Source organism: Melitaea cinxia, chromosome 10 (genome assembly GCF_905220565.1).
Source record: "Melitaea cinxia chromosome 10, ilMelCinx1.1, whole genome shotgun sequence".
In the NCBI taxonomy this organism is placed as follows: Eukaryota; Metazoa; Arthropoda; class Insecta; order Lepidoptera; family Nymphalidae; genus Melitaea; species Melitaea cinxia.
This window is the reverse complement of record NC_059403.1, coordinates 7,855,767-7,868,201: the sequence shown is the minus strand read 5'-3', so window position 1 is coordinate 7,868,201 and position 12,435 is coordinate 7,855,767. Positions and strand designations below refer to the sequence as shown.

The 12,435-nt window shown below is 30.1% G+C and overlaps 1 protein-coding gene across 1 annotated transcript; it reads right to left on the bottom strand.

The window, feature by feature from the left end:
- Window positions 1-5,640: 5,640 nt before the first annotated feature.
- LOC123657230 (flocculation protein FLO11-like) lies at window positions 5,641-12,435 on the bottom strand. Its single transcript, XM_045592806.1, has 7 exons — window positions 12,387-12,435; window positions 12,088-12,236; window positions 11,225-11,378; window positions 9,983-10,606; window positions 9,445-9,735; window positions 7,866-7,971; window positions 5,641-6,084 (listed from the first exon to the last, which is right to left on the bottom strand). The coding sequence occupies exons 1-7, from the start codon at window positions 12,433-12,435 to the stop codon at window positions 5,919-5,921; spliced, it is 1,539 nt and encodes a 512-aa protein (XP_045448762.1). The 3' UTR covers window positions 5,641-5,918.

Sequence of the window (12,435 nt, the reverse complement as noted above, 5' to 3'; positions counted from 1 at the left end):
TCATTGATGTTTAATTAACATTAGAGCTATATATATAACAAACATCTGCGCAGAAACTCATTAAATAATTGTTCTCTAATAAATATTATAGATTCCTCTTGACATAAAAAAAAATAAGCTTTGACCCTGATTACGTACGTACGTAAGTTATTTTCTAGAAAGTTTTATTCGTTTCATTATTCTCTTACCTATCAATATCTTTCATACTCAAATACCTTTACATACTGTATAACATATCCATGTTTACACGGTTTGTAAATATACAAATTATATTTACAGTCTCTAGTCATATCTTATATATAGAATTCTCGTGTCACAGTGTTAGTTAAAATACTCCTCCGAAACGGTTGGACCGATTTTTATGAAATTTTGTGTGCATATCGGGTAGATCTGAGAATAGGCCAACATCTATTATTCATACCGCTAAGTTATAAAAGGAGGGCGGGATTCCTTAATCCCGCCCTCCCTTAATCGCGGGTTAATAACATATATGGCAAAACAACGTTTGCCGGTCAGCTAGTATCAAATAAAATAAAACTTAGTTTATTTTAAATGGTTAAATTGTTTTCCTATTTAAACAAACTTATCTCAGTAGTTACAAGTCAAATACCGGCACCATCCAAACTCAAGGCAGAGAAAACTTTAAGGAACTTATAGATTATTCTTATTCCGTTTTATCTCGAGTTGCGCGAATTTAAGTTACGGAGCTACTTCTTTGTATTACCTGCTCGCAAAGTTCAATGTACCGATTAATAATATAACTTACATTTTTTATTGTTTGTTATTTTTTTTAATGATTACGTTACAATATGATTCGTGTTTATTATATTAAGTATACTGCTACAATACAAATCGTAAGTTCCTATTGACATTACAATGACCTGTATATCAGTAGACAGTAGGTTATCAGAAATTAACTAATTAGGTTAAATGAACTACAGGAGGTATATAGATGATAAAAAATTCTATAACTAAAAAGTTTCTAGTAGGTACCTACTTAGTCCTAAAGATTTTTATTTATATGATTTCAACCACAGATTTCAACGTTAAAGTGAACAAAAGAAGGCAAAATTAAGTTTTACGAGAGACACGAAAAATAAAAGCTTAAAGGAAATTCCTAATTATTTACAGATTTAATCTGTTCTAATAGAACACAAATTATATCTCATTGTTAACTCAATAAAGATTTTAAAGACTTATGATTACTTAATGCTACAATTGATTGTAAAATTGCTAATGAAAGTCCACTGCCAAACATTTATAATTGTAATCATATTTCTTTCAAATATATGAGCGTTTACATTATCATAGTTGGTATCTAAATATACTAATAAAATAAATAACAATGTAATAAATTAACGTAACTCGTATTTATCTTTTAAATAAAATTCTCGTGTCACAATGTTAGTTAACATACTCCTCCGAAACGGCTGGACCAATTTTTATGAAGTTTTGTGTGCATATCGGGTAGGTCTGAGAAACGGTTAACATTTATTTTTTATATTCCTAAGTTATAAGGGGGCATTAAGGGGCTTAATAACATTTATGACAAAACAACGTTTGCGGGGTCAGCTAGTTTCATTATATTATTACTTTGTCCTTTATGTTATTTTTTGTGACTAATATACCTATCGATATACATAACGAATAGGTATCCTAATGTAACTATACAATGACACATGTAGACTGAATTAGAAAACTGTAAGGAAAATCAAAATTTATTTCGTAATGAAAAATATCAAAACTTTGAAAATTAAAGTTTCAACGAGTAGGTTAGAAGAAGTTACTCACAAATCTCTATTTATTGCTTCCGCGTAAAATTAAACAGTGAAATTATGCTCCGAGGAACGCCTTATTAAAGGCGGATGGGCTATTTATTTAACTGTGCTCGAACGTGCAACGATTGAAGAAATTTAACCCGACCGCCAAACGCCCAGACTTCGCTTAGTGTGTAGGAATTTTAATTAATTGCGAAAACATACACTTTTATTTCCCTAGTCATTTTCCTGTTTACGTATTTCGTGAGAGAAACTCATTTATTTCAAGGAACATTTAAATGTGTTTCGGATAAGAATTCGATCGTTATTTCGTATTTAGTTAAGTTACTATATTACCCAAAGCTTTGTCTTGAACATCGATTTTTTTTACTCGTAATTATTTTTAAAAAATGTATTTTATCTTGTATAATTACTACGAGAAGCAAAAACTTTGTACCCTTTTTTACGAAAATTTCGTGGACGGAGGAGTATGACATTTCGCACACTTATATTTTATATACAAAAGAATTGCAGAATACTAATGCTAATATTTTTTATTTAATTATGCATAAAAATACATGAAATCAGTTATAAAAACATTACACACACCATGTATTTGACACACTCATGCATATTAAACTACCTATTTTGTTTACTATTATAGAAGTACTCGTATAGTCTTTGACAACAGAACCTTAATAATATGCAAACTTATAATTTAAATTAATTATGGTCGAATTTCGACCACTGGGCGACTACTAACTTAAAGCAAATAATTTGTAGGTGATTGCCACTGTTTTTTTTTTTTTTTTTAATTTAAATCTCTTATGTTTATCTGTCTTGCAATGTTAATTGAATTTTGGACACAGAATGTAGACTAAACTGCTACAGCTAATTTTAATAGCTTCAGCACAAAGGTTAGAACTTTAGGTACCTACTTATATTTTCCAACCGAATCGTAAACTTAAATAATATATGCATACGATTTTGTTTTAAACTTTTTGATTAGCGACTATTATTTCACTACAAAAAACAGAACGTAAACATAGAATTCCTCATGAAAGTAAGTTTTTTTAAACAAAAAATAGTATCTTACAAATTAAAGTATCCAACTTTGTTGTTTGAAATCAAATGAAAATATCAACAAAAATACATATTCCATGAAAATTTTAATTAGAATATTCTTTGAAATCTAATTTAGTGACAGCACATTCACGTGTAACTCGACGCAAGAGCTCTATCACGAGAGGGTTTTGAGTCTGAGCGTGACCTACAACGCTGCTCTTACGCTGGTTGTGTTTGTAGGACCACTTTATTTCTTTATGTCGGAAAAAAAAGGTAACTGAAGTTTTATTTCATGAAATGAAGTCATTTTGGATTTCTTTTTTTTTAGTTTTAATGAAAAGATTTTCCAGCATAGTTGAATTTTGTGCATTTTAAATAAATTGAACGAAAAATTTCCGGTCTGAAATTCGTCGTCGACTGACTGAAACAGACATTTTGAATAATACAAACGCTTTAAAATTTAACTAGATAGTTACTGGTGAGTAAAAGGAAAGTGATTAAAATAAAATAAAATGTTTTCAATTAACACTTTATTATAACTACAAATTAATCATACATTATGTAGTTTAGAGGCAAAGAACTTTCATTACTGTGATAATAGGGACAAAGGTTGTATGCTGATAATATGTTATAATATTGTTCCTATAATAATTATTATCTACATATATTAATTAATAAAAATTCATAATAAGTATAAGACTAGATTTACATTTAGAAACAACTTAACAAATAACCTAACAACAAAAATAAAATAATTGAAATAATTGAAGTAATCAAATAAAATGTGAAACTATTTAAAATATAGGTACTTCAAACTTGAAATAATAAAAATATTATTATGATTAATTGATTAAATTAAAATATATTACATATAAAACTATTAATTATTGATTAAAATGCACTTTTAAAATTACTCGGAATCGTATTTATATAGTACTTTTTATATTTATATCATTAATATATTTATATACAATAAAATGGCACAAAACATATTTATAGTATGTGATTTAATAATAAAACGGTACTTTGCTTCTAAAATACAATAACGTGATTCATACATTACATTTTAAAACTAATATATAAATACAATTATATCTATATAATTAAACCTATAATATCACAAAACACGAATGATCACTTTGTTTAAATTTCATCATTATTGTAAACAAAAATCATTTTTTTTATTGTGTAACATAATTTGGTTTCCATTAGCCACTAAGTTTTTTTTTTTATATATATATAAAAATGTTCATAAATCAATATAAATATATTTCACGTGCATTAGAAAGTACAACAAAATTTATAATTATAACAAACAATATAAATACATGCTTTAAACTGTACAAAATGTCATCTCTATGCACCAATTAATATATATATGAATTGTTTGTTTTATATATGTTGATTTTAAGATATAAATAATTAATATTGTGTCAATGCTGACAAAATATTATAATTAACTAAAATAGCATGATACCCAATAATTTGCAAGGATATATCAGTCTATAAAGCTTACTCATATAACACCTACAATAAAGTTTGATTTCAATTACGAAAATTGCAAAATGCATTTCTTATGAATAGTTGTTTTTTTTTTTCATTTACAAAGACAAACAGAGATATATGACAATTATTTACCAATATAACAATTTAAATTTCTTATACATAACATTGGCCTCTTTAAAACTTAAGTCAAGCCAATCAAGAATGGAAATCTATATACAAATTTTAATACTGTTAAAATTTGGGTAAAACCTGACACAAATTTTTCCTTCAAATTAAACCTCCTCTTTCAAAGCCCTCATTTACCTTCAATGTCGTCCATTATAATAGCAAGTTCAACGTTTAACGCAGAATGACGCTGCAAGGCATCTGATCAAAACAAAAAAAATTGTCTTGCCCGATATTAATATACATAAGCCGATCTTTCATGAAGCTTTAATTTGTGAAGTTTTTATGTCTTTTTATACGATATTTACAATTCTTTGCAAAAGCATTTATATTCATAGTATCCCACATACATTGTATGATTTTATGTTGAACTGGGATCTCGACAATTAATATAACTTTCGAATGTTGCAACTAAATTATTATACAGTAAATCAAATGCAATAAATAATAATTAATATTAATCTTATGCATACAATCAAAACTATTTTTTTTAAATCAAAATATGAAGTTCAATCGAGTCTGGTTTAAATATTTCTATAATATAAATGTCGTTATTAACTGAAATCATTTTAAGTCAAAACTAATTAGTATAAATTTTAAACTATGACTACAATGTTAGTGCTAGGGTTAGGAACTATAACAATAAATGGAATTAAGCTTTCATTATATCATAGTATCTTTACAAAGTGCAGGTATACTCGTTACAATTAATACGGAATGATATTCTATGCGGTCAGTAAGTGTGGTGTTGATATACAAGAAATAATGTATCACACAGAGATAAAGGTATTTGGCTATAAATTAATAAATAATAAATATATTATAGCCAAATACCTCTATGTGGAAAGTGAAAAATGCTTTCCTGAAACGAATAAAGCTATTGGATTAACCGACCAATTGATTACTAAAACTTTACAAAGCTGTTCCTTTACATTTATCTTTAATGATATAATTTAAATTAACAATTCCATACTTTTATATTTAAAATGTTAACCACTCGTATTTTACATATTTCATGATTTTTTTTACGTTAAAAGTATAGTGTGATTTCTTAGTTACAACAATTGTACCAACAAATACATAGACAACATATAAACGAGGAGAAAATACAATTATTAAGATTTTTAAGCTCCTCGTTTACAATATAAAAGTTACTATATAATCACCAAATTTTATGAAACATATCTTATTTTACTTATTTTTTAACAAATACAATTTAAATCATAAAATATTTAAATAGAAAACGGTGTTAGCCGTTAAACTGTGTTATTGAACTACCTTTGTTTTTTTTTAACATTATAATTCTTTTAAGTTTTGGCAAAACCGACTTTATAAATAGCTAACCATCTAAGGCATCATTAGTCGGTTAATCCTACGTATCCACACAACATTACCGTTATATTTACAAATAATTCAATACGTACTCTATGTCATAGAGTCGTATCTAGCATCGGACGTAAGGGGTTCAGTGTCGTCGCGCTGTCTGAAATTCAGGGCGTTTCTGAAGCTATCTCTGAGTCGTTCTGTGAACGTTTTGTAGTCTAGATTAGCTTGTTGTCCGAAGTCGAAGTCTGCCACTTCAATGGTATACCTGAAATAGAGGAAAATAATTTATAACATACACTATCTTAACTTTAACTGAGGTAGGACACAGCAGGAAATTTCCTACTCAAAAACTGGAACAGCCCGACTGGGGACAGAAGATCACAGTTAAATAATACTGCTTTTAAGCAGTGTTGTGTTCCTGTTGGTGAGTAAGGTGACCAGAGCTCCTGAGATTGGAGATAGAGGCGGCAATGCGTTTGCGATGCTTCTAGTTTTGCAGGCGTCTAAAAACTGCGGTAATCGCTTACCATCAGGTGAGCAGTACGCTTGTTTGCCAACCTAGTTGTATAAAAAAAACACTTATAGATAAGGCACAGAAGAAAAAGAAGGAAATGTCCAAGATCACAAGCAGACACTGCTCTGAAGTTCTGTTTTGTTCCTTTTGTGAATAAGATAGCCCGAGCATCTGAGAAAGGTCAGGTATAGAGTCGGAAACGTGCTTGCGATTCTTGGTGTTGAAGGCGTCTACAAATAAATAATTTTGTTATTTCAATAACCTTCAGTTTAAGCAGGGTAACAAGAACATAATTTAGTCCGATTGATGAAGGAAATAAAAAAATAAGAATAATAGTTCTGTTTGCTTCGTTTGTTAGTTTGGTTTATAATACAACGACGGTCGATGAATAAATGGTCAGTAAATACTCGTTATTAGAGATAAATTTAAATTGGACAACATACACGCACCACCTTTCGATTTTAAAAAAATCATCGAAGTCGGTCCACCCAAAAGTTCTTAAAGTAACATACATAAAAAATTACAGTTGAATTGAGAACCTCCTCCTTTTTTTAAGTCGGTTAAAAAACAAGACACTAGTGTGACCTTATTGCTATCGTAATCAATTCCATTACACGAAAACAGGAAAATTTAAATAAGCATGTGATAATACATATTTACTGTTACATAGATAATGTTTGGAAATAAACATTTTTACGAGGAACTGGGTAACGATAGCCAAACAATAATTGTTTCGCTTTAAATTGATGGTGATATTTTGTTAGCGATTTTATAACCCAGTATTTATACACTTTTGACTAGCAATCAAAGTGAGTCAAAGTTCCGGTAAACAAAATAAATAACAATTTTTTTTAATATACCCGCTAAGAAAAGAATTATGACATTAACATTTAAAGAAATTAGTAATTTAATATAAAAATAATATAATATTAAAATTTAGTAATAGTTGTGTAAATGTGTAACAACACCAGACAGCTTGTGGGTATCCCCACATTTAAGCATTGTGTCATGTTTTATGCCTACAAACAAACTAAATAAAGAACATTTTTAATTAAGTCTAAATCAAGTATTATGCAGAACGAATCTGTCAAATAACTCGTTTATTTAAACGAAGTCAAATTTAAAAATGGGCTAGGATTTTTTTAGAAAAATGTCATAGCCGACTGAGTCAAAGCACTACTGAAATCCAGCAGATTTATGGCAGTGAGCTTGGTTTGATCCAACACATCGCACATTCTCCATCTGATCCATTTGCATGACCAATGTATCCAGTGCTTTCGAATGGACGGTAGCTTGATTGAAAAAGAAATTTGAGGTTGTGAGAGATGGGTGTAAATTTGATTATGCACGATGGATTTGCAGGACTTTGGGAGAGTAAAGGAAGAATAGATATAAATCGTAATCGAGGACTAGTAGGATTTGTGGTTTTGGAAAAACTACCTTCATATTCACAATACATAATTGTTGTTACAACAATTAAAATGTGTATATCTACTATATAATATGATCTTTATTTTAAGCTTGATACAAACCTGGAACGGTGTTGATAGTAGGCCACGCCAAAGACTACCAAAATAACAGCAACCAAACAGAATACGACGGGCACCACAATCACTGACAGCTGCGCGTGGACTGAGGCTGAAAACAATTGCAAATTTATTAATGCTCTACCCTATAGAAAAAAATTCATAAAACATGGACAAATGCAGACTAAATTCTAATACCGAGTTATGAGAGTCTATCAGATCTCATAGACTCTCATAACTCTGGAACAAGCCAACTGGGGTAGAACCTCGAACTTACAGAAGATCACAGCTAAATAGTACAGGTTTTAAGCAGTGCTGTTCCTGTTGTGAGTAAGGTAACTAGAGCTCCTGGTGGGGTGTGGATTGGATGCCCCCTTAAATGTTTAAAAAAATATATATATTTCTATTGAGCAGTTTGAGAATTTATTTTTTCTCTATATAGACTAGATGACATAACTAGTGCCTTGATAAGAGCAAGGAAACGGAGAGTATGCTATGTACAGATGTTTATCTGCAGAATCCCAAAAGATTTCATTTGAGAGCGGATATTTTAATTTAAAAATCTTAATATAAACAATATTTTGAGGAGATCCTTCTCTTACATGGAAAAAGATGCCTATGCCCAGCAGTGGGATATTAAGTGAATCGTGAGATAATATTTGACAGTAGATACATAGAGCAACCAGACTATTATCTATACAAATAAATAAAATTGAAGTGCTTGTAACATTAAAAGAACCCCTTTTTACTAAATGCATATGAATGTATACATGGTACATATACCAAAATTACATTTTTTACAATTTTTGTCTGGCTGTCTGTTTGTTCTGGCTAATCTCTGAAACTGCTGGACCAATTTTGACAAGACTCGCTGGCAGATAGCTGATGTAATAAGGAGTAACTTAGGTAACTTTTATTTTATTACTTTAATTTCTGAACAATAATTTTTTTGTTAAATTCCACGCGGACGAAGTTGCGGGCGGGCACAGCTAGTAAAATAATAGTAGATTAGTAGCCAAGGACTGTAAGGCATCAATTGCAGCCCGAGATATTTATAGTTCGAGGGTGCAATTGATGCTTACACCCGAGCTAACTATTCTGCTTTACATCACGATTGTGAGGTAAGTAGAAAAAAACTGGCATTACAAAACATTTTATTTGTTGAAATTTAGTGAAAAGAGAACAATTTTCAAATTTTAAGGACAGGTTTTTTTTTTTGGGTATGTTAATAGTTTGAGATTGTGATATTTGTAACTGATGACTATTATACTCACACGAAGACAAGGCTGAATAGCAAAGCGACCTCTTTGGTCATTGGGCTGAATGCATGATGTCTAATTGCCAGTATGATGGTTAGATATATGCGAACTTTTTGAAAGAAAGAAGTGGTTTTTTTTAATTACTTACCGCCCTAGGGCTTTTCTAGCTACATTATGACCCTAGAGCGCTAATTAGTCACCTACAAGCTCCATTTGGAGGTAATAAGAACCTACTTACCGAACATGAGAGATGTAAAAATTATTACAAATTTAAGGGTAATTTTATTTAAACATTTCTCGATATTTATTACAAAACTTTTCCTCACCTTTATATATATTGATAGTCGCTCTCGAAACAGTTTTACCCACTTCATTTTCAATAACAACCACAACAGTGTGCTGTTCGCTATCAGAAAAATAGTGAACTAAAGGAAAAATATTTGACATTGTTCTTGTGTTGAAAGAACAAGTCTCATTTCCCGTCACATTATATTGTCCAAGTTTGTATATAGCGCAATAGTCGAACGGCGGTGATCCAGAATACTTCACTTGCAAGTTGAGTAAGTCTCCATGTTGGAGCCAGTTTAGTCCTGTTATATTTACGACTGATATAGATTCTGGAATTAATAAAAAACAAATATTTCACTATCAATCATCATTATCAAATCAAATCAATGCTGACTATGAAAATTGAATTACATCTAAACCAGGTTTATCTAATAAAGAACAATATTCAAAAGACGATTACTAGCAATAATTTATATTTTAATTCATAACTAAACAATTTATTCATAAAAAGCTAAATAAAATGTAAGGGTTGTAGATTGTGAAACACTTATGTTATATGGTTACATATAAAATTACCTCTAACGCTGATAGTTTCCTGATAGTGACCATATGTGTAAGTTTCTCCAATGGGTACAATACTAGAATTATGACATATAAAATCTTTGATTGCATTCTTCTTTTTCAACGTTTTATTGGACAGGGCTCTCTTCGAAATTGAATGAGTACCGTTTTCATTAGTTTCTAATTCTTTAACAGTGTTTGGTGCTATCGTACTTGAAGGTACAACAGTAGACGGTTTAGGAGTCGTTGTTGATGTTGATGTTGTAGTACTTGGTGTCGTTGTAGTAGTAGTAGTTGTTGTTGTTGTAGTAGTAGTAGTTGTTGTTGTCGTTGTAGTAGTTGTGGTCGTGGTTGTTGTAATCGGTGGCAATGGCTGATTATTGGCAACAACCAATGCATCAATGTAGTGGTCACCCATTACATCCTGATATGTATAGTTTAGAGCAAAGTCTGTAGTCTGATCTATATACTGACAATCTATGAACCAATAAGTGATCACTGTTGAAGCATTATTTTTAAGGAATTGAAGCTCATTTTCTGGCAATCTTATGTAATGAAGCGCTGTTTTATTTACAATTACAAACTTATTTGGTCTGTCTAAATTATTCTGGTTAAGTACTAAATTACCGTTTAGTGTATCTGAAAAAAATCAAACAGTATTACATCCCTTGCATTACATACTCAGTACAGTAACGTTGATAGTAGTAGTAGTTGGTAGTAAAGTGAAATTTAATTTATCTTATATATAAAATTCTTGTGTCACAATGTTAGTTACCATACTCCTCCAAAATGGCTGGAACAATTTTTATGAAAATTTTTGTGCATATTGGGTAGGTCTGAGAATCAGCCAACATCTATTTTTCATAGCCCTAACTTACAAGGGGGGGATCAAGAGCGGGTCAAGGGGGTTAATAATATATATAGCAAAATAACGTATGCTAGGTCAGTCAGTATATAAATACAAATGAACTGTTGAAATATATATATGTATAAGCACAAAACTTCAAATTTATTTATCATCAAAATTATATTTATTTCGTGTTCATATTATAAGAGATAAATAAAAAAGTTGCTATATATTGACAAACAAAAAGTATAATGGTAAGAAGTTTGTTGGATCAGCTAGATATAAATGTTAATTAACTCTCAGAACTAAGTTATAAGTAATTTTGTATACCTGACAGTTATTTTTATATTTAATACATATTAATGATAATAAATGTAAAATTAAGAAAACAAAATCTAAAGTGATTATACCAGTTAATTCAAAAGTTGTACTTGATGTAGTGACCAAATACCATATCCCATAGAAACTCTTCATAAGTTTTACATGGGCAGTGTATTCTCCAGCCTCATATAGATCTCGAGGATACTCAACAATCCATTTAGATGTATTTGTTGACAATATGTACTGTAAATTAAAAACAACATAACTTTGCTCAGTAAAATGTATATATGTAAATATAAATAATGACAACTTAAGTAGGGCACAGCAGGAAATATCCTGCTCCAAATCTGAAGCACCCAACTGGGGAAGAACCTTGACCTTACAGAAGATCAAGCTAAATAGTACAGCTTTTAAGAAGTGTTGTGTTCCTGTGGTGAGTAAGGTAACCTAGGCTCCTGGGGAGGATTTGGGGTAGGGTCAGTAACATGCTAGCGATGCTTCTGGTGTTAAAAGCGTCTATAAGCTATGGTCGCTTACCATCAGGAGGGCCGTAGCTTGTTTGCCAACTTAATTTTATAAAAAAATAATTATGTAAATATAATTACTGAATGTTATATACATTTGTAAATCTTATATCAGATTGAATCAAATAAAAATCTGAATGACACTTTTTCATAGATCATGCAAAAGGTATTCAATACATATCATTATATTATATCATTTATCATTATATCATTTATATAAAACTTTGACAACAATCATAATAAAGTAAGACACTCACTATATAACTTGAAAATTTTCAATTTTTATGGTAAGAAAAATAAGTGGTTGTTAATTACAATTACACTTAAGTCTTCTGTGTGTGTGAGTGTAATGTCATAACGAGTATTAAAATATACACAATAAACGGAATATACATTATCTTAGATAAGTATATTCGCAATAGTTTTACCTCAGCAGTATGTTGGGGTTGAGCATTATCCCAAAAGACATATTTGAGATTTTCCCCTTCATAGCCCTTTACTGTTGCTGTAAATGTTACATTGGCCCCACGTACAGTTGGGCCGTCACTGACAATATTTAGTTTTAATCCAGCTACGGCTAAAAATTAAGTAAAGTAAGAAATGAAAAACTATGAAAACCTTCGTAATGGAGGGAATCATTATAACAAAATTTTATATAATGTATATCAAAAATATATCATAAGGTAAAATTTGTGATTTGGTACATAGCTATTAAAAAAAGGCTTACCTTTTTCAAATATAAACATTAAACAAAACAGTAGTAAGAAACGAGCCAT

Bases quoted from the DNA above. Each gene is read 5' to 3' on its own strand.
- LOC123657230 (XM_045592806.1), bottom strand. From the start codon at position 12,435: ATGGCTCGTTTCTTACTACTGTTTTGTTTAATGTTTATATTTGAAAAA. The intron at 12,237-12,386 runs GTAAGCCTTTTT...CTTAATTTTTAG, and splicing joins AATGTTTATATTTGAAAAAG to CCGTAGCTGGATTAAAACTA. The intron at 10,607-11,224 runs GTATAATCACTT...GATTTTTTTCAG, and splicing joins TACAACTTTTGAATTAACTG to ATACACTAAACGGTAATTTA.